The sequence below is a fragment of the Tribolium madens genome, unplaced genomic scaffold (assembly GCF_015345945.1).
Source record: "Tribolium madens isolate multiple individuals breed KSU strain unplaced genomic scaffold, Tmad_KSU_1.1 Scaffold_3;HRSCAF=73;Tcas5.2_LG2, whole genome shotgun sequence".
Lineage (NCBI taxonomy): Eukaryota > Metazoa > Arthropoda > Insecta > Coleoptera > Tenebrionidae > Tribolium > Tribolium madens.
Window position 1 is genome coordinate 5836661 of NW_025401006.1, and position 20347 is coordinate 5857007.

Consider the following 20347-nt stretch of genomic DNA (forward strand, 5'->3'; position numbering starts at 1 on the left):
TTTTGATGTCGATTTTCCGAAACAATAATGTCAGCAATACATGTTTTTATATAAGTTTTTTCTCTAACTAGCAGGATAAAAACAACAAAAACCGAAAGTGAGGTTAGTTGCCTAAGGCCCGTTTTAGATTTTTATGTCCGTCGAATGACGAATCATCCAAAATTCCGTGTCCACCAGTGTATGAACTTTGTCATTATAAAAGAATCAAATTTGTAACAAAAACCTTCAGTTTTCTGTTTTAATAAATCTACTTGGCGTAAGTCGCAAAATATTAAATTATACACAGAGTTGTTTACCAAAATAGAGTAGCCATGACAATAAAATAATTTAACGCAGATAATGAAAACAAACTTATTAATATCATATGATTTGGAAAACTGTTGGATTTTAGACCGATCCACGATAGTTAACGTTTTTTTGTAAATAAAAAATTAAAATAAGGTTAAAGCTGTGAAATATACTTACAGTCAGGTTCAACAATTCTATAATTATTGACAAATTCGAATTCCTTACTTTATGTGCTTGGTAAATTTACTATTTAGAAGTTGGTAATGTTTTATTGCATTAAAGAGTTTTTTATTTTGGCTTAAATCTTTTATTTAAATATTTTATTAAAATATAGAACGAGAAAAGTGTGAAAACTTAAATCTTTTAGTGTAAATCCTGATTTTAATTTTTTTGGTGAAATTCCTAGATTTTCCAAAAAAAAGAAAAAATTGACATAAAAACCCAATCACGGCAAATTTTTTATTGTCTGACTACACTTTCTCAAGCTTATAATATAGCGCCCTTTCTTGAGTTATCGCATGTGTGACGAAACAGGGCCGATTCGGGGCATTTCAGGCTGGAGTCCGGCCCTGGTTATCCGATGTAGGCAAGCGCGTGGTAACAAAGTATGTCTGGTTGCGTCGTGCGTCACATCCACAGGTTAATACATCATGCCCAGTTGAAAACGAGGCTTCGGCCCATTCGAGGGTGAAATTTGCAATAATTTCACTCATCTTCTCGTCAATTTTCCAACCCTTAATAAGGTCAATAAATAGCCAGCAATTCTTCTTGCAGTATGTAGAGAAAAAGGTGAGATTTATGTCCGATGCGTCTATCCAAAAAAAAAAAACAATTTTTGCCGGCTTTTAGAAGGATTATCGCTATTTGAATAATTTATTTGTTAAGTTCTGTGGCTAAAATCGATTATTTTTTTCCGTTATTAAATTACACTCGGGGCAAACGCGTGGCACACGATTTTAATCGCGGAATTGACCTAAATATGTATTGTTTTTTATACATGGGATAAGTGCTCGAAGCGACTTTGATAACGTTATTTGATAAAAATATTTTCGCAGAGAAAATGGCCCTAACGACTCGAGGGCTCCTCCGGCTTGTTCTTTTTCTCGGAGGATACATTATTTTCTTAGTTCTCGGAGCGACGATTTTCTCATCAATTGAAAGTCCTGAAGAATTGGAAAAAGTTCACCATTTGAGAAAACTCCGATCTGATTTTCTCAAAAATTATCCGACCGTCACTGGTAAGTAACTGATAAGGGAAATGCCATTAGTTTCTTTTCTCGTGCAATAGATTTATTTAAAGAGAGGGTGACAAGGGTTGAGCTCTATTCAAGGGTTAATTGAATTGATTTTGGTCAGAGCCCTTGAACGAGACGCAATTAAAGGTTAAACATGGATTTAAGTAGAATACCTATAAGGGCTATTTTGCAGTTTAATAATTAATCTTGATATTGTTGAAAAGACCAAAGAGGAAGATAATAAAGATTACTTCGCTTCGTTACGAACGATGTTATTACATGTAATTACTTCCGTGCAAAATGCCTGTTGCTTCATACGCTTTGAAAGCTACTATTCAAGGCTGGTTTCATTAAAACCCTTAAAAAACCCTTTAAAAAAAGGTTTTGTGTGTATAGTATATTATAACCGCTTTTTATATAATTTCATTAATGGGAAAAAGGGAAAATCAAATTACTTAAAATGTAATAAAATTACGGAAAAATATCAAGGAAGAATAAGTAAAAAAATCTAATTTTCTACCTTTCTAACAGTGTAGTTTATTAATTTATAACTTGACAAATGTTAGTTGTCTTTTATTTTATCGCTTTATGTCTTGGATTGATTCAACTCTAAAAGATATTACTTTCGATAAAATAAACTACAAAGTAGGTTTTAGTGTTATTTTTTTTATTTCATTGAAAAAATTATTAAGTTAAGTTAAGTGCCAGTGGAAAATTGACAGCAAGCTTGTAAACCTTACAAACATTGAACACAGTGAAATATGACACTTATTGATTACAGTACTCACAAACATTCTTTTGCAACTTTGTAGTAGAAAAAACATTTAAATAAACGTAAATAATTATGTAATGATTAAAATCACAAAAAAACACGTTCATTGACCTGCAATACCAACCAGGTAACAAAAAATCGTCCAACTTTGATAACCAATTAAATTTTGCAAAAAATCAGCATACTTAATCAGGGTTCAATTTTTTGTTACTTTTATATCTGGAAAAGCTTTATAATTAGTGTGGGCGATCGTTTTAATCCTCTCGATTGGGTCTGAAATGTCAAACGATTTTTATTTAAAATTCACAATCGATATTGTTATTGTCATCATTTAGTAAAGTTTTGTTACATTTAATTAAAATGAAAATATCTTGTGAGTCGAGTTTATTCTCCAGCTTGTCAAAACCAACTCCCTCGCTGAGTTATCCAACTTTCCACCTTGTTAAAGTTAACAATGATGAAAGAGTCGAACAAAGAAAAATTGATTGAATCGTAAACAAGTGTGACAAACTGAAACGAATTTAATTAATTTTTCCCATTTTTCTCCTATTTACCAGAAGAGTGGAAAAAGACAGTCAATTCCAGAACGTGAACTGTTGATAAATAATCAACATAAGCGACGACCCATAACAAAGTATTGGCAAACACGAGAGGTCAGTATGGGTTTAAATAAATTAAAACGTTAATTTGAAAAAACTCTTCACTCTCCAAACTCATGAAAAATGCAACGAAACGAAGTAAAGCTCTCACACTTGAGCTTTTTTGCATTTGGAGTATCTCTTGAAAAGTCTAGATTCGGACTAGAACTTTTCTCGTTTCTTTCGAATTTATTTAGTTAGGGTCATCGTATCGCTATCACGCCGATGTTCCATCGACCTTTCGATAAACAAATTTTGTTACTATGTTCAGTAATTTTTGTTTGACCTATGACTAAACACGTGATAAATGGCGCAACGATGCTATTTTGACACAGTTTTGACAACCGATTCAAAAATGACATGTCCGAGTCAATCTTTCGGGTGATCTACCAGGGGGCACGCATCGCCTACAAGGCTCTTGTCAAATCCATCGTTGAAGAAATTGAACTGAGTCAACAAGCCGCAAAAATTCGTTATCAACACTCTCCAGACCAAGAATTTTCAAAAAAAGACATGACTTTGGCCGAAGCGATGCAGATCTTGAATGTGGAAAAAGTCGATCCGGTGTTGGTGGAGAAACGATTCAAATTTCTTTTTGAAGTGAATGGGAAAAGCAACGGAGGCTCGTTTTATCTCCAATCGAAAGTTTTTCGGGCTAAACAGAGGATTGATGGGGAGATTAAAATGCTGAGTCCTTGTTGTAACGATTCCAAATAAATGAAATTTTGAAGGAAATTGGTTATTAAGTTGCCACTTGAGGATCTAATTTGAATTTCCGCCACGTCTCGACATCGAGAGACTGACGTCACAGGTTTAATTTAACCGAAAGGATGGGTTTTTCTAATCGATTGGAAGTTTTTTTAAATTAAAGGATAACAGAAAGGTTGCAAATATTTTATGAACTACGCAGTCTTACAATTTTTGTGTGATAATTTTTCTTTTTTGCCTTATTTCATATAAAAATAAGACATTTCGTCTACAGTTAATTCTCAAAAAAGTGTCAAAGCACTACCAAGATTATTACTGTATTTTACTGTGTATAAAAAAGGAAAAAGCTCGATTTTGAATTGAATATGGTTAACAAATTACGTTTTTGACATTCTCGACCAAGGGATATAATGACTTATTATTTCCCGACCCCCAAAAGGTTAATCTTAGTTTATATATTTTTCGAGATATTTTTATTAGGTGCGATGTAAAATAAATTATTAAGAGAATAAGAGGATAAGAGAAGTCAACTTTTGTGCAATTATACAGGGTGCACCAGAACTCGCGCCCCAGAGAAAAAATGTCTTGTAAGGTTATAGATTACCAGGTGCATACATGGAAAAAATGTTAAAAAAATTCTATCTGTAAATATTTTGAAGTTATAAGAGTTTAAATTTTGCACTTTGACTCTTATGTATTTTTGTTGGAAAAATAATTTTCTAAATTTTTTGCTACAGGTTATTAAAAGAGGAAACAATTGTAACTCTGTCTAATGTTATTAGTGGCTTTTATTGGCAAAATTTTTGTACCTTCACTAAATAGACATAAAAAAAAAGTCAAATGTCAAAAGATAAATGGCAAAATTTTTTGACAGATAGAATTTTTTAAATATTTTTCCCATCTTCCTGTTATCTTACTTGAAATTTTTCTCTGGGACGCGAGTTCTGACACTTTGTATAATCTCTCAAAATAGCTTGTTTTTTAATTTGGATTCGCCATCAGAATTTCATAATAACAAAAAATTCTTTTCTTTGTCTCTAAAAAAATATTCAAATAAAATTAAAAAAAAATATAATTGACTATAATAACGTTTTATGACACAGCCAAAAATGTTATTTTTATTATATAAAACTGTTTCCAATCTAGTAAAAAATACACTGCACAAGTAAGTGCTTTATAGATTTTTTTTTCATTATCCAGAATGTTTTCTGCTTCGTGTTTCCTTATTTTCACTGTGGACAGAAAAATTTACAAAAATAATGGTAATAATAACAATATCAACAACAACAACCATTTGAAAAAAGGAATATTTATTTTTTAGGACTTATTTTTAATAATTATTTCTGGATCTGGACTTGTCGATTTGGTTTTTCTAGATTTGGGCAAATATCCAAACATCAAAGTTTGGATTTGTCAAAAATGATTTTATTCGTAACATGTAAATGTAACATGTTCTTTGAGCTTCCGGCACGTCTCAGTCGAATGTTACGAAATGAGTTGTGATAAGATTTTGCTAAAATCAATATATTTTGATGGAAAGGTTATCAAAACACAGCTGCGACATTTTTGATCGGTTTTTTTGGGCTAAAATAATATTGTTCGATCAAACTGTGGTGAAACTTCGTTCAATAAATTATAGGTTTTCGTGTGAAAGATGAAAAATGTGTACTTAGGTTCTGTCTGAGCTTTACACACACTGATAGCTTATCCGTAATTCTTTACTTTTGTGTTCTGAAAATAAAAAAGCAGTGGAAGATTTTTCTATTATGTGAGTCTCTCGTAAATAAAAATAAGATTTGAGTGTCAGTAGGAGATTTCTACAAAAACAAATTACAGAGAAATTTATGATAAGAGTGGTTTAACTTAAATATCCTATTGGTTGAAGTTGTGTCTTTCCACTAGACAGATAACTGACCTTTCTTATAAAAATCATTTTAAGGCAATTAAGATTCTGTTGCATGACTTAACCAAAACAACTCAAAAAAAGTTTCTAATCAGTGTCTTCAATGCACTTTTACAAGAGAACTTTCAAACCTGTCCACGTGACTCTATCTAAACTCCTCGAAGCGATAAGAAGTATAAAACCGACTGTCTCTAGCCCCTCTTTAGTAAACACCTCGGCCTCGCTTGGTACAGAATCATCGTGTTCAGTGCCTGTTTTTCCCCAAATTTTCGAAATGGAAGACCGGACTTTTCGTGTGTGCAGCGCGAACTTCTTGTTTGTGCGCCAATTTAGTGATAGTTTATAGCACTAGGTGAAAATCTCGGTGAAAAATGGAGTTCAGGAATTACGGAACTTACGAATCAGTATTACGGGGCAAAGAGGAAAACATTCCTCTCATCCCCCGGAAAATTTCCAGACAGTATAAAGGAACTAGATTAATGGGAATGTGCAGAACTTCGTTTTTCTTTTCCATTTATTTGATCATTTATGTGATGTTTTTGTTCAGCGGTGCTGCGGTGTTTAGTGTGCTCGAAACGCCCTCAGAGAGGGCGGCCAGGGCTAGACTTGATGGGGTTGTGCTGAAATTTCGCAGCGAAAATCCGACGGTTACAGGTCTGTCGCGCAAATATAAACAAAAGTCTGCATGTGCTTTTATCGGTGATAAGCGTTTTTTAGTCTGAGAGCAAGAAATGAGGTTAATCTTGGATGAATGACTTTTGATTTGATAACGAAACGGAAGTTGTAAAAGTCGAGTAATTTCACTTTTTTTTTTTAAAGTTAGGAAAGTTTTACCAACTCGACTGTGTTCCCTCTTCCAGATATAAACTTTAGTATATCAGAGGGTGAAACCTTTCTATCTAATCGTCTGACAGTCACGTCTTTAGATAAGATGATCACTTAATATTTATTTGCAAGACTATTTACAGGTTGCAGAACTATGAAACTTTTCTATTTATTTAGAACTTATTTTACTGAAAAGATTACCGGTTTTTGTCCAATCCACGTATTAAAAATGTGTACCCAGTTTTTATTTTATTAATTTTAAATTTTTCTTGCATGTTAACAACATAATTGTCAAGTAGAAATAGAAAATTGATATAATCGAAATTCAAATTCATTATTAATTTTCTGATTATCGGTTTTTGAATGAAATATTAATAATATTACAAGTTTAATTAATTTACTTTAACATTATTGATGATATTATTATTTACATGCTTATGACAGTTGCACTATGTAATTAACAATTTATTATTTAATTAAGTTTTGAGTATGTATTACCGGTTGCCTGACTTTGCGATGAAGTTTTATGGGCAATTTATTTGTTTCAAAAAGGAAGATTGATAAATAAATACTTCCGAAATGTTTTTTTTTTAAGTTACAATTCGTTTGTACAAAGCCTTTGCGGAAAAAAAACATGATTTTTTGGTAACCGAAATGAACACTCTAAAAATGACATTTTTTATTTTTTGAAAATATTATAATGCAGTACTTAATTAGAAAAAAATTCTTAACACATTAAAAACAGTTGTCATTTGTGTATGATGGTTCCGCAATACGCTATCAATAACTAAACGAAATATATTTATACATATAGGTGTTTTCTTAATATTACAAAAAAGTCCAATACATATTCTACATTGAAAAATAACACTAATTTAATAAATAAATGATAGTCCTATAAAACTTTGCTACGATCATACTGGGTTATAAAGCTTCATGATAAAAATGAAAATCCATTAGTTCTTCCGAAATCACTTTTCATAAATTTTTATAGGCTTGAGCCGTTATTTTCCGGCAATAATTTATTTTTATTTGTTTTTAATTTTTTTATTAATGTTACTTTTCAATGAAGAATGTGGGTGCAATTTTTTGCAATATCTTATTATTTTTTATTAAAAACACCCTGTATACACAGAAACTATAGTTATTGGCAACGTCTATCTCAAAAATTTGACTCGCCTGTGGGTGACAGGTATATGAAATAAGTAATAGATCTTCACAAAACTCTAGTTATAAATACATATTTAAGTATTTTAAAATTTTTTTTAACTTGTTTCTAGATCAAGCTCTGGAAGATTTAATTACTGAAGTAGTGAAAGCTAGCAATAGAGGCGTTTCGGCGTCGAGAAATGCGTCAGGGGAGCCAAATTGGAGTTTCGGACAATCATTATTTTTTTCTAGTACAGTAGTGACAACAATAGGTAGGAAGGAATTTTTTATTAAAAAAAATATTAAATAAACATTTAAGGATATGGTCACGTGACGCCATTAAGCCGAACCGGCAAAATCTTTTGTATGTTGTACGCCATGGTGGGGATTCCCCTAACGCTCGTCCTTTTGTCGGCTTTGGTGGAACGCCTTTTGGTGCCGACGATTTGGTTACTCCAATGGCTTAACTCTCGACTCGGACACTTGTACCAACCTTTCAATATCCGTCTTTTGCACTTGATTATCATCGGTAACCACACTATATTTTTTTTACTTTCAAATTTACAAAAGGTTTTGCAGTGTTAATACTCATCGTGCTGTTCCTGATAGCTCCTGCAGCCGTTTTCGCCAGCATAGAACCAGAATGGGACTATCTGGACTCATTGTACTACTGCTTCATTTCACTCACAACGATTGGATTGGGTGATTACATCCCGGGTGATTCCCCTGATCAACCGTACCGGCCGTTGTACAAAATCATGACAACAGGTGATCCCCCGAGTTGAATCGAATTAGCCGAGATTCGAACCGATTTTTTCAGGTTATCTTTTCATGGGGATAACTTTCATGATGTTAACCTTGGCAGTTTTCTATGACATACCGCAACTCAACTTGGGGTTGTTGTTTACAAGCCACGATGAGACCAACATGGAGAAAGTCAGACTGGCCGGGGCTGGGATGGGGCTGCAGTATGGGGGCGCAGCTTACAGTCCCGGGGATGATAATAATCACCGACAAGTTGTGCGAGTCAGGTCTCGACGCGACGACAGCCCCAGTCCCGAGGACGCGCCGCAAAAAGATTTTCAACTTCCGTGAACGAGTTTTTTTTTTGTAGTAGGAAAAATAAGTGTTACAACACCAATACTCAAACGCCTATAATCCACGCAATTTATTATGTAGTACTGCAATTGCACACGTTTTCTTATGATCGGTACCTAACCGTAATTTATAATTTGCCAAAATAACTTTAATAAAAAGAGTATTTTTACGAGATATTTTATTTTTACAAAAGTTATATTTAGAAAGGGCAAATGTATACAATCAACAATGTCTTATGTATTAATGTGTAGGGCAGATCTGTCTCAATTCTTGTGGACCAAATAAAGACGAAGTTCTGGCATTTTTGTTGTTTTCATTTCCGATTTTTTTTGTTATTGGGAAGATTAATACATATTTATTAATCGTTTGAAAAAAAGTAATTTCTCAAATATATTAAGCTCAAAAATGTATTTTTTACACCTTTGAATTTAACGAAAATTAAAAAGAAATTTACCTTCTCGAAAAGAAACAGGAGGCATAAAAAATTGATTAATTTTTTGTCTGCCGCTCCTTTCATGTCCTACAATGCCCTTTGGATATTCCCAGATCAAAAAACGAATTATACTCACACAATGTATTTCCATAGGACTCCGTGTTTCGTATTGCAACAACATCCAAAGGATGAAAGTCCTTCAAACTTTTAAACATGTGTTTAACGGTATATCTTTATTTCCATCTACGTTTTTTACTTTTATCCGTCGATCCATTGATATGATGATTCCTTGTTGTTTAAATAACATATTTTTATTTCAGTATTTCACCGATTACAAAATTGGAACAATAACGACTAAAAGCTTGCAACGCCATTTCTTTGGTGTTTGCTTTAGTGGAGCCTGAGAATAGGGTTAAGTTTTCTAAAATATAAATTGGTTAACTTAGTAAAAAAAAGTATTTTGTTTAGTGTTTATATACTTTACACACTTACTGATACCTGTCTTAATTGTTTGAAAAAAAATCAATCCTACTAACGTTTCAATTTTTTCAGAAGAAAAATTTTTGTTATTTTAAAGATTTATTCAATAATTTCCATTTATAAATTATTTGAGAAAAATTTAACCTTCAATCGAACTTTGACCATGACTACATCAACATCCATTCCACATTTTCCTTAATAATTAATTTGTTTAAGCACAACACATACTAAATCCTAAATAACTTAAAATGAAAAATTGCCTGTGCTTTTGTTTATTATAAAGAAATATATAATTATATTGGTCATTGTATATTTACATATACTCATCAACGGTCACCTAAGTATCATTGAAACAATTTTTATTCATAGATTAAATCTATATTATATGCTCACATGACTTTACATCTAAGTAGAGCTTTAAATGTACAAATGAGTACCGATACAAAATATAAGTAATACTAGTGCTATTTAGACTTCATAATAAATTGAGAAAAACTTAAATAATGCACTTGAAGAAAATATGCCCTTAAATAATTGTTATAAACACAATACTAAAATCTTAGTAAAAAATCAGCAACTTAAAAAGAGACCAAAAGGTGACACAAAAATAAATAAACTATTCCGTTACTGAAGATGGCCAATAGATAATAGAACTATCAACATTGCAACATACGAAGAATGTCATCCAAACACACATTCCGTAAATAAATAAAAATTAAGGCTTAAACTGCATTTTCTTCGTTTTTGTCCCTCGGTACGTATCAGTTTGATTTGTCAGAAATATGTATTGGACGCAATTCCTCTTCATCACAACTCACACATCACAACTCTCAGTGAAAATGTGATAAGTTCGATGTGAATTTATTTCTTCGCTCGCTTTGTTTTCTTTGCGCCGACCTTGGGGGCTGCCTTCTTGGCTTTCGCCGCTTTCGTAACTAGAAATAAAAAAATAATCACAAAATACGCAACAGAACTTGAAATGCCATACTTTTGCCCGTTTTGGGGGCCCCTTTCCTGGCCACTTTGGCCAATACTTTCGCCTTTTTCTGGTCGACCACTGGACTGACTTTATTGTGATTCTGGTTGTCACTTCGTCGTTTCGCTCGGTCAGTTCGACTCGACGAAGGAATGGGTTTTTTCTCTTCAGGTTTCGGCTTGGGTTTGGCGGGAACAGGGGCCGCCTTCTTGGCGGCTTTTTTTGCCGGTTTGGCCACTTTGCGGACTTTCGGCTGGTCGGGTGATTTCGTCGTGCTACTGGAGGACTTTGAACGGAGAACTGAGGAGGCCTTGCGTTTAGTTGATTTCCGTTTTTTCAACTGGCTCTCTTCCTTGTAGAGCGACACATCTACTATTGTGAAAAAGGGAGAAGTTAGGCGGTTTGAGGGTGGTTTTTGAACACTTACTGCCATCTGGATGTTCTTCTGTGAGTGAAGGTGAGGTCACTTCGCCTTTTTCGACAGCTAGAGATCGTTTTAAAATACTGTCGGTTCGTTCTTTTTCGGCGGGAGGCAATCTGTAACGACCCTTATCTACACGTACCAAATTTAGGTTTGTTAATATACAATCAAAATCTAGAAAAAAAATTGTCAACACAGATTTGGTTAAATAACATTGTAAAATCACCTGTATTATCGTAAAAATCCGGTGTGTACACCTCGCCGGACTTTTCGCTCTTGTCTTGCGAAAGCCAACGAATTCGTATTTTTGGTGAGCTTTTATAAATATTTTGCGCAGCTTGACAAATATAAAAACTACCCTCTGAGTTTCTTACAGCCAAAAATTCGTTTCTGAAAAAAAAAAACATTGAGGATAAAATCGTAACGCAATAATTTCCAACTAACTTATAGAAAACAATCAATTTGTCGTCATTTGCTTTATTCCTGGGAGTCGACGAAGTAATTTTTGTGATAATTTCGATTTCAGGTAATGGACTCTGATAAGGTTGCGTTTTGGTACGCGTCCTTTTGCTTTTAGCAACCGTGGGCGATTTTTGCTGAGTTTTCTCAGCTTTCGCCGTTTTGGGTGAATCCCCTTCGGGTTTGGGTGTTCTCGATTTCCTCGCCGTCTTCGGCGTGGTTTTGGACTTTTGCTACAACAACCAATCAAAACAAAACAAACACTCTATTGAGAAATTACTTCTTTGTTTGTTTTCGGGGGCGAGTTTTGCGTCGCCTCCTCTGTGATGTTTTCTTTAGTTTCTTGAGGTTCACTCGCCTTCGCCTCGGGAGGTTCCGTTACTTCGAGTTTCGGGTCAGTTTCACTTGCGGGCGGCGCACTTTTGGGGCTCTCGGCGGGTTCGGGGGACGTTTTAGCTTCTTCCACCGATTTAGATTCCTGAGGTTGTTTCTGTTCAGGTAAGGCCGTCGGAGAGGATTTTTCTTCAGATTTTTCGGTCATTTTAGGAGAACTTGGAGGCATCGGCGATTTATCTCGGGGCAAAGACACGTGGTTTTCTTGAGGCTCCGGTTTTGTCGGTGATTTCACTTCGGCAGTGCCGTTCGATTGAGGCTTGTCGTCAGTGGCCGCGGGGGAGTGATGGGGCTGTGTGGCGGGTAGGGTCTGGCTCACCGGAGGCATCAGATTTTGCTAGCATCATTAAAAAAAATTATAAAGCAATGTGCCGCTTCTTCGATATAAGTACATTACTAAAATATTAACATAACACCATAAAAACAAACAACCGACAAAATAATGCAAAACAAGCCAAAAATATAAATTTTATGGTTTAAGAATTGTTTTTTGTTCAAAAAATGTCACGTATCATGGACATAGCAGGGTTGAATTTCAACTGAGCGACCAAATTCCGCCAGTGGCGTGCTTACATTGGGCGGATGTCCGAGATTTGGTTGGTATCCTCCCGAAAATGGTACATTTTTGTTGGGTGAATAGGTTTGTCCTCCTTGCCCTTGACTGACGTTAGGTACTGGGTGGTTGCTGGCAGGTATCGACGATGGGTTATTACTGGAGTAATGTGGTGCGTTGGGCACATTTAACGAATAGTGATTACTCTGATGTGCAGGATTGGGGTGTGAATGGGCGACTGTTGGGTTATTATGGGGCAAATTAACTAAACTTTGAGGCATATGAGTTGACGGTTGCCCATAATTTGTTGGGGTTCCTTGAGGATGCATCGGTTTGTTTAATTGAGTCGTCACAGGAGGATTTTGTGGCGCTGAAGACGTTAAAACTGGCTTCAATGCTGAATTCATCTTTTCACAAATTCAACATCCACAAATCTGAAAAGAAAAGAATTTTGAAACAGCTCCAAAAAGAAATTTAATGTGTACAAGATTGTGGTTTTCACCTGACTTAGCTGGGATTGAAACGAACAAAAGTAGAACAACAACTAAATTTTAAAATTCCCGCTTCTTGTTACATTGTTTATGTTATTGACTGGCCAAAAAAATATTTAAAATTGTGGAATGCGATAAAAATAAACATTAATTTGCGTAATCATAATAGTAATTAACAACAAATTGATAAAATCAATTAGATTTATGTAATTTCTGACATCACCAGTATAAAAAATTTGTAAAGCCAACTTTATCAAACAATTAAAATCGAAAGTATCTAGATTAGTTCCAGAAAAACGAAACCAATGAAAACCTTGTTTTCACATGTGACGTTCTATAAATTGTCCACCCTGTATATCACTCTTGGCACCGTAAAAGTCCTTGAAAATTCTAGCCCCCAGGCGTTTCAAAACAATCGTCTGTCGCAAATTTTTCGTTTGGATCAAGTGTGCGTTGCTGTGGCTTCCGAAGTCCGAAAAAACAATTGACATCGATATCAAAGCCGTTTTGATTTCCAACCGGCATAACTCTAAAACCAGCACTCACAGTCTGATTTCCCTTATCACCGATGAAATAAACGTCAACACACAACCATTTCACTGCTTCAAAAACGAAAAACGCTCTGATTGTTTACGGTTTGACCGACCAGCTTGGGGGTAGATGGTGGATGGAAAAATCTCGGTAGGCGTAATAAACGGGCGAGGGGGGCCGAAGGAGGCCCCAGAAGGCTCAAAAAGTTGAAGATGGAATCGTAATTCCGGTTTTACTCACTTGTACGCATTGTTTTCGACGAAATTAAGCACAAACTTTCGGGATACTTATGGCGTCGCTATCGCCGTGCCGTAGGTTTAGCTCTTGCCGCTCTGTTGTCGCTTGTCGGTCATTTCTCCATGTGTGTGTCGCATTTCAACCAATGAAAAAGCTTATTCTGTCTCGCTTCTCCGCAATAACATGGCAACCGAGCATTGATGCTAAAGGGTAATTTACAACGCGAACGCTACAACCAGTGCTAAAAACGTTGCTCCCAGAGGCGCCAAACGCAACCGGTATTTGACTATAGAAAAATGTGATCAATCTGAGGTCATTTTTTCACTGAATTTGTCCATTTACGAAACAATCTATTTTAAAAATAAATAAAATCCTTACTGCCATTCTTCAAATGGTTTTATGTTTGAGAAATTGGTAAAAATTTGATAAATTTGAAGTTTAGTAATACAAAGTGATTCAGAATGACTGAGTCTGTTGGCAATACTGACTGAATTTAATTTTTAAATGGTCTCCAGTTACTCCAATAACTTTCAGTAACGTGACATTGACGGCTGTGCGTTTAACAGTCACTGGCAGACAATACTATTCAAAACTTCAAATTTGGAAATCTTAAATCAATTTTTGAAAATTGAGTTTCAAAACTGTTTATACAGGCGAATTCTACAAGTAATTTTACATATTGGATCAGTTTTTGATATAATTTAAAAAAAAATGATTTTTTGGACACTATCGAATATACAGGGTGCGCCAGGACTCGCGCCCTAGAGAAAAATGTCAAATGCCGGCGGCAATGGGTAACCTAAAAACACACATTGCACTAAGACCCCTTGCTTTCTTTTTCATTAAACAATCCACAAAAATATTGCAATATTGATATTGAAATTAGTTGATATTCCTCAACAGTCCACAAATTTACTGAAAATCATTGCTGAAATGCTCCCGGAAAAAAGGAATATTCTCAGTCAGTCCACAAATTTACTGGAAATCATGACTGAAATGCCCCCGGAAACAAAGCATTTGAAATTTCCTCTGCCCTAATACGAGTATGTCAGTTATAATGACTACAACTTCTCTGATGTATCTACTTAGTGCCATCTTAAAAAATCAAGAAAAGCTTCTTCATTTTCAACTATGCGCGCCGTTCTGGGAACACCTCTAATTTCTTTTCGGTCTGGTAGGACTTGACCGCTCTTGCACCCTGGCAATGGCCCTCGATGTGACCTTATAGCATGGGCGATTTCTGTCAGGAAAACGTTCGGAAAATATCCTAGCTGCCTCCCTAGCGTTACGCCAACACTTCCAAAAATGGTTATTATCTCCAAATTATCAGCGGCTAATTACATGGTTAAAACTTATTAACTTAAACCACACAATTGACATCTAACACAAATTCAAACCATTACACTCGTGTAAAACCTCTTCGGGGAGAAAAATATTCCAAAATAGCGTGTTATGTCAACACATGACAGATTTGAAAATTACAGTAGACCAACTATTTATTGAAGATTCTAGGCAAATTGGTATTATTTTTGTAACCCAGCAACAAATATAATTTTTCGATCCCACCCTGAGGTGCCCTTCTGGGATTGGCGGAATTAAGGGTCTAATAACTTTCTTATGCAAACAAAAGTTACTTCTTCGGCTGCACTTTGTGGCGACCCATTGCCGCCGGCACTTGACATTTTTCTCTGGGGCGCGAGTTCTGGCGCAGCCTGTATTTAAAGTCGCGGTCAATTCATAGTGACCATTTAATTTATTGCAAAGTTGGGAGCCCCTAGCCCTAGAATTGTCATTTTTGATAGATATGTCCCTAAAAATACAATTGGATTTTTAAAATCGGATTTACACAACTCAATTTTTACAAATTTACACAGAGAAGTGGCCACTATGAATTGCCCGCGACTTTAGTGACTACGCTTATATTCTTGACTTTATTACTTAATATATCTCAAAAACTACTCATCATAGAGCATTTTAACCTGTTGCAATGGGATCAGCGTTAATTTTACATCTAAAATACCATATTTCAAGCATTTTCCCGACAAAAAGTTCATTTTATACACATTTCTGTCTTTTACAACTTTTCTTTTATAACGAAGTGTACTTATTAAGTTGAATTTTAAAGTTTTTAATTTTTTCTATTTTTGTTACAATTTTCGGCGATTTTGGAACCCGGAGCGAGTATTAGCGAATAACTTTAAATTATTCTCAATAACTATCTTATGTTTGGTATCGTTTGAAAGGACTTTTAACTTCCTGCCTTATAAAAAACATCATAGTTCTGCGATAAATGGTTATTGCTGGTAAAGACAAAAATCGCAAAAATATCTATTAATTCGACAATAACATATAAACTATCAAGTACTTTGCAATTTTCTCGACGTCAATCGACTCCCTTGAACATTTTACATACGCATGGTTTAAAACATTATTCATTTTGGATATACTCTAATCGAAATTTATAAAATTAAAAAAGGAAAAATTTTTGCGCTTTTTATGGCTTTTTCTGGGATTTTGTTATCACTTAAAAAGACATTCAATCAAGGAAGAGATTAAAATTTCAATACCAGCCGCGTAGCAGCGAGTTGAGGAACAAATGATTGCTTTAATGGGCTTCTGTAACAAGTGTTTCGTACTATTTTTTCTATTTTGTGAATTTTATGCTGGTTTAAAAGAAAAAAAAATAAATTTAGGAAATTTTGCGTCGGTTGGTGAGACGTTGTAATATTATTCATGAAGGCGTAGGAAAATTCAACTCAAACTGGAAATTAGTCATTGTGCGTAATCTGAAAACAAATTCTCTAGATTTTTTAACATTTGTCACCGTAAATTCAGAACTCTTAACAAAACTGAGTATAAGGTACATACAGTTGGAGACAAAATACTTTGGTCGTTAATGTCACTTGAGTGACATTAAATTGTAAAGCACGCTTTAGGACTGTTAACCTTATTTTTAGCTGATAGTTGACAAGTTGTATAAAAAAAAAATATGTACATATTTTTGATAGGAAAATATGTCATTAGTTTGAAACTGTCATTCATTTTAACGTTAAAGCTTGAATTACATTAAAGTCTCAGAAAAGTGACGACTGATAAAATATATTTTTTTAATAAATAAATTTTAACAATTTAAATTAATATGTCCTAATAAAAATAATAAAAATTGAAATAGTCTCCCGTTTTTTGTTGGCAGTTGAGGTTGCTGTTTCCGTTTCTGTATACATCCAGTTGTGCAACTTCACCACGAAATTTTAAAATGTCGAAAGTTTCATAAATTAATCCAAAGATTATTAATAATACATAAAAATGTATCCACAACCATGTCTTGCACAGCCATCCAACATAGTTTCCGTCTCAGCAGTTTGTTATTATTGTATTATCTATTTATTATGTTCCCAGTTTTCGGATACGTGTAGTGTATACTAAATTTTGTAATTGCTAAATTATAATCGAAATGCCAACTGATACTCGAAATGACAGCGCTTGTCATTTCCACCATTCTAAACCCCCCTTTACGCCCTACTTTTTCGCCTCTGCTAGTAGCCACTTTGCATTACGTTTGTATTTGAGCAAGTTCTTTCTTAATTTTTCTACCATTCATTTTTGGAATGGAGTGGTGGTCGTCGACAGATCTATTGGCCGAAGTGCCAGTGATTTTCTTTAATCTCTAGTGAGTGTCTGCATTTAAAACTACCAAAAAAGTGTTTTATTAGCTTCAATCAACCGTGAACTAGCCATTAACACGTAAAGAAACAATACAAAGCAAAGATAACCAAGCAGTAATTCATGAAATGTGATAACAGTGACGACTCTACCAGTTTCCGTTTGATTTCAACCAAAAACAGCTTCATGAGGGGCCACAAGAAGAGAACCTCTTTCTCACAATGAAGATGACTTTATCGTCGACAAATAATACAACGAACGAAAAGTTAAGCACACCAACCGAAAACAAGTAATTTTCGACGTTCAAAAACCTAAACAAGGGTATTAATTGAGATTTTGTTTTGGGCAGACAAGTGAGTCCCAATACTAGCCCTCGGGCTAGTCCCAGACCCTCCCCGAGGCCCCAAACCAAAAGGGAACATCCCAAAAGTGAGATACATCTCACTGTGAATTATAAAGAAATCCCGGGAAGTAATAAACACGATGGCTCCCCTTCTGTAAGTCCAAAATTTCAATTGTAATGTCTACTTGCTATGCTGATAAAATATCTGCAACCTTATATTGTATGTAAATAGATAATTCTAGTTGTAGTTATTGAAAAGATGGTGAGAATTGTTTGGGTTTGAAATATTTTGTGAACGTTTTTTCAGAGTCAGGAAAGTTCAGTGAGTAGTCGTGCCAGTAATTTGGACATTAGCCCTCCTTCAATCTTGAAAGTCGAAAGTACTAGTAGCTCAAATAAAGAACGTAAAGACCCACGTGGTAAGAAAAAGTCGTCTTGGTTCAATCCATTTTACCCAACCTACAAATCACGATCAGAGGATTTTAAAAGAATTTTTAAGGATGTACCTGACGATGAGCGTTTGTTAGTTGGTGAGTGTTAATATTGACTTATTTAATCTTTATTGCGGTAATTAATGGATTAATAAACGGTGAAACTAATTGAAAAGTTCCCTTACCAAAAACCAGTTTTCTTATCATAATCCGAGCATGAATGCAACCACCAAGCCCGCTTATCACATTCGCGGGGGCAGCGGATTGAGCAAATTGATAAGAAAACTTATCAGTAAACTTGTCAACGTCGAAGTTACATAATCAAGGTAAATATTGTCTTTATTTCCAGATTATTCCTGCGCTTTGCAAAAAGAAATATTGGCACAAGGTAGACTTTATGTCACCCAAAATTATCTCTGTTTTTACGCAAATATTTTGGGATGGGAGACCACACTTACGTTAAAATGGAAGGACGTATCGGCTATAACGAAAGAAAAAACAGCTATTGTAATCCCCAACGCGGTTTTGATTTGCACAAGGACGGAAAAATACTTTTTCACCAGTTTTGTATCACGAGACAAGACGTATTTGATGCTGTTTCGAGTATGGCAAAATGCGCTCATGGACCAACCTATGTCACCGCAAGAAATGTGGCAATGGGTACATGGGGCACACGAAGTGCATACGCAATTTTTACAAGTGGTTTTTTCTTACAGGTGCACCAGTGGTATGGTGAAGAGTTGGGTTTAACCAGCGATGATGAGGACTACGTAGCCCCCGGCACCGAAGAAGATAAACTATCGGCACGCTTATCTATCGAATCTTTCTCTGAGGTAATCAACATTTATGTTTGTCCCCGACTTGAGTTTATTTTGTGTTTAGCAAGAGTGCAGCAGCGCTGTTGACAACCCTTTAGAAGCCATGGTGGTCGAAGAGAGGCCCCCACAAGACGACGACAGCGTCGTCAATAAGCCGGCGGATCGTCGCCCAACTACTTCAGCTTCTCACCTCCCCACTGATTATTCCGATACAACCGAATCGGAAGGAGAGAAACAAACGAAGTGAGTGATGCAAGCCAAGTCAGCAAATGAGAATTTAATGTTGTCAAGTGTTTGCCTTTCAGAACAAAACCGACCTTTTTCCTATCCTGGGACAAATCCTCTCCTTTTTTATACCCTTCAAGTCCCGAATATGACGATACCGTTCCGGTTTTGCCGAATGTCAAGTAAGTCGATGCGTTACGACTGGAAAATGTTTTCTAACAAGGCACGGAATGGCTGTGATTACTAACAAGGCTGCCACGAAAATGCGCCTTATGTCGCGAGCGCGTTAATTGGCATTAATCGCCGATTGACACACGAATCAATACTTTTCCATTGACTTTGTGCAGTTTCGGGGGTTTGATACATTTTCTAACTATACAGGGTGCGCCAGAACTCGCGCCCCAGAGAAAATTTTCAAGTAAGGTAAGATACCAGGACATGAAAAAAATGTTTAAAAAATTCAAAATTCTATTATTATTATTATTTTTTGACATTTGACATTTTTTTTATATCTATTTAATGATACTGATGATCTTGTATATGTTTTTTTACAATTATTAGTAAAGGGACAAAAATTTTGCCAATAAAAGCCACAAATAACATTGAACAGAGTTACAATTTAGGAAAAAACTTTCTTGTTTCTTCATTTAATAGCCTATAGCAACAAAACTTGGAAAATTATTTTTCCAACAGAAATAAATAGAGTCAAAGTGCAAAATTTAAACTCTCATAACTTCGAAATTTTTATAGATAAACATAAACATTTTTACCATGTTCCTGGTATCTTATTTTATTTTTCTCTGGGGCGCGAGTTCACACCCCGTATTACATTTTTTACTAATATGTATATACTGGTGACTTAAAAAAAATTACAGGCGTTCTAGAATTTTTATTTATAGCCCGATTTCAAGAAAAAAATTAAATGGTTTTTGTAAATGTCATAGTATATTTAACTTTCTAATTTTAAATGAGAACCTATATTTTTTCCTTCGTAATTTGGAAGGTATTTACTTGGTACAGACATGTGCAATATTCTACTTTTACTAAAAATTATTGTTAAAAAAATCTATCAAAGTTAAAAAAAATAATAAACGTTAATAAAATCTAGTTGCATGGTGTCATATAAGATAATGCCATCATTGCAATGTCAGTAAACAGCAAATAAAAGAAAATATTGCCAATATTTTTCAAAATTTTAATAATAAATGACAATAATAATTACCTATAACAAATCAGAAAAACATCTAATTTAGTGTTATTAATTTATTATTTATTTT

General features: G+C 34.7%; 4 protein-coding genes across 11 annotated transcripts in view; 3 read left to right on the forward strand and 1 right to left on the reverse strand.

The window, feature by feature from the left end:
- Nucleotides 1–923: 923 nt before the first annotated feature.
- Nucleotides 924–8917, forward strand: LOC123007504 (potassium channel subfamily K member 6-like). 2 transcript variants are annotated; one of them, XM_044402846.1, is made up of 6 exons: nt 924–1077; nt 1344–1526; nt 7650–7790; nt 7838–8047; nt 8098–8286; nt 8339–8917. In XM_044402846.1, exons 2-6 carry the CDS (start codon nt 1349–1351, stop codon nt 8611–8613), a joined length of 993 nt encoding a protein of 330 aa, XP_044258781.1. In that variant the 5' UTR covers nt 924–1077; nt 1344–1348; the 3' UTR covers nt 8614–8917. The 2 variants fall into 2 exon arrangements, with proteins under 2 accessions (XP_044258781.1, XP_044258780.1); XM_044402845.1 differs by lacking the exons at nt 924–1077; nt 1344–1526 and adding an exon at nt 5736–6198.
- Nucleotides 3234–3682, forward strand: LOC123007505 (mitochondrial import inner membrane translocase subunit TIM16-like). The gene has a single exon (XM_044402847.1). It carries the CDS (start codon nt 3294–3296, stop codon nt 3648–3650), a length of 357 nt encoding a protein of 118 aa, XP_044258782.1. The 5' UTR covers nt 3234–3293; the 3' UTR covers nt 3651–3682.
- A 545-nt stretch (nt 8918–9462) lies between the features above and the next one.
- LOC123007503 (proteoglycan 4-like) lies at nt 9463–13731 on the reverse strand. Of its 6 annotated transcripts, none has more exons than XM_044402843.1 (8): nt 13594–13731; nt 12352–12765; nt 11666–12115; nt 11371–11618; nt 11153–11316; nt 10936–11100; nt 10518–10874; nt 9463–10464 (listed from the first exon to the last, which is right to left on the reverse strand). In XM_044402843.1, exons 2-8 carry the CDS (start codon nt 12736–12738, stop codon nt 10391–10393), a joined length of 1845 nt encoding a protein of 614 aa, XP_044258778.1. In that variant the 5' UTR covers nt 12739–12765; nt 13594–13731; the 3' UTR covers nt 9463–10390. The 6 variants fall into 6 exon arrangements, with proteins under 6 accessions (XP_044258778.1, XP_044258777.1, XP_044258776.1 ...); XM_044402842.1 differs by having other exon boundaries at nt 10518–10877; XM_044402841.1 differs by having other exon boundaries at nt 10933–11100.
- Nucleotides 13732–17142: 3411 nt separating this feature from the next.
- Nucleotides 17143–20347, forward strand: part of LOC123007008 (protein Aster-B-like) — a 5709-nt gene continuing 2504 nt past the window's right edge. Inside the window, exons 1-8 of one of the 2 annotated variants that reach the window (XM_044402006.1) lie at nt 17143–17334; nt 17394–17542; nt 17603–17750; nt 17904–18126; nt 18377–18687; nt 18744–18860; nt 18910–19088; nt 19151–19252. In XM_044402006.1, coding sequence (XP_044257941.1) covers nt 17475–17542; nt 17603–17750; nt 17904–18126; nt 18377–18687; nt 18744–18860; nt 18910–19088; nt 19151–19252 — 1148 coding nt within the window. In that variant the 5' untranslated portion in view covers nt 17143–17334; nt 17394–17474. Of the gene's footprint in view, nt 17543–17602; nt 17751–17903; nt 18127–18376; nt 18688–18743; nt 18861–18909; nt 19089–19150; nt 19253–20347 lie in introns of both variants that reach the window. The other variant, XM_044402007.1, reaches the window with a different exon arrangement.

What these genes read in the sequence shown, in the direction of transcription:
- LOC123007505 (XM_044402847.1), top strand. Translation starts at nt 3,294, where the DNA reads ATGTCCGAGTCAATCTTTCGGGTGATCTACCAGGGGGCACGCATCGCC.
- LOC123007504 (XM_044402845.1), top strand. Translation starts at nt 5,916, where the DNA reads ATGGAGTTCAGGAATTACGGAACTTACGAATCAGTATTACGGGGCAAA. An exon ending in CGAAAATCCGACGGTTACAG is followed by an intron (nt 6,199 to 7,649) that starts GTCTGTCGCGCA and finishes ACTTGTTTCTAG; the next exon opens with ATCAAGCTCTGGAAGATTTA. An exon ending in TTTGCACTTGATTATCATCG is followed by an intron (nt 8,048 to 8,097) that starts GTAACCACACTA and finishes AAGGTTTTGCAG; the next exon opens with TGTTAATACTCATCGTGCTG.
- LOC123007503 (XM_044402840.1), bottom strand. Translation starts at nt 12,738, where the DNA reads ATGAATTCAGCATTGAAGCCAGTTTTAACGTCTTCAGCGCCACAAAAT. An exon ending in ATCTCGGACATCCGCCCAAT is followed by an intron (nt 12,116 to 12,351) that starts GTAAGCACGCCA and finishes TAATGATGCTAG; the next exon opens with CAAAATCTGATGCCTCCGGT. An exon ending in AAATTGATTGTTTTCTATAA is followed by an intron (nt 11,317 to 11,370) that starts GTTAGTTGGAAA and finishes TTTTTTTTTCAG; the next exon opens with AAACGAATTTTTGGCTGTAA.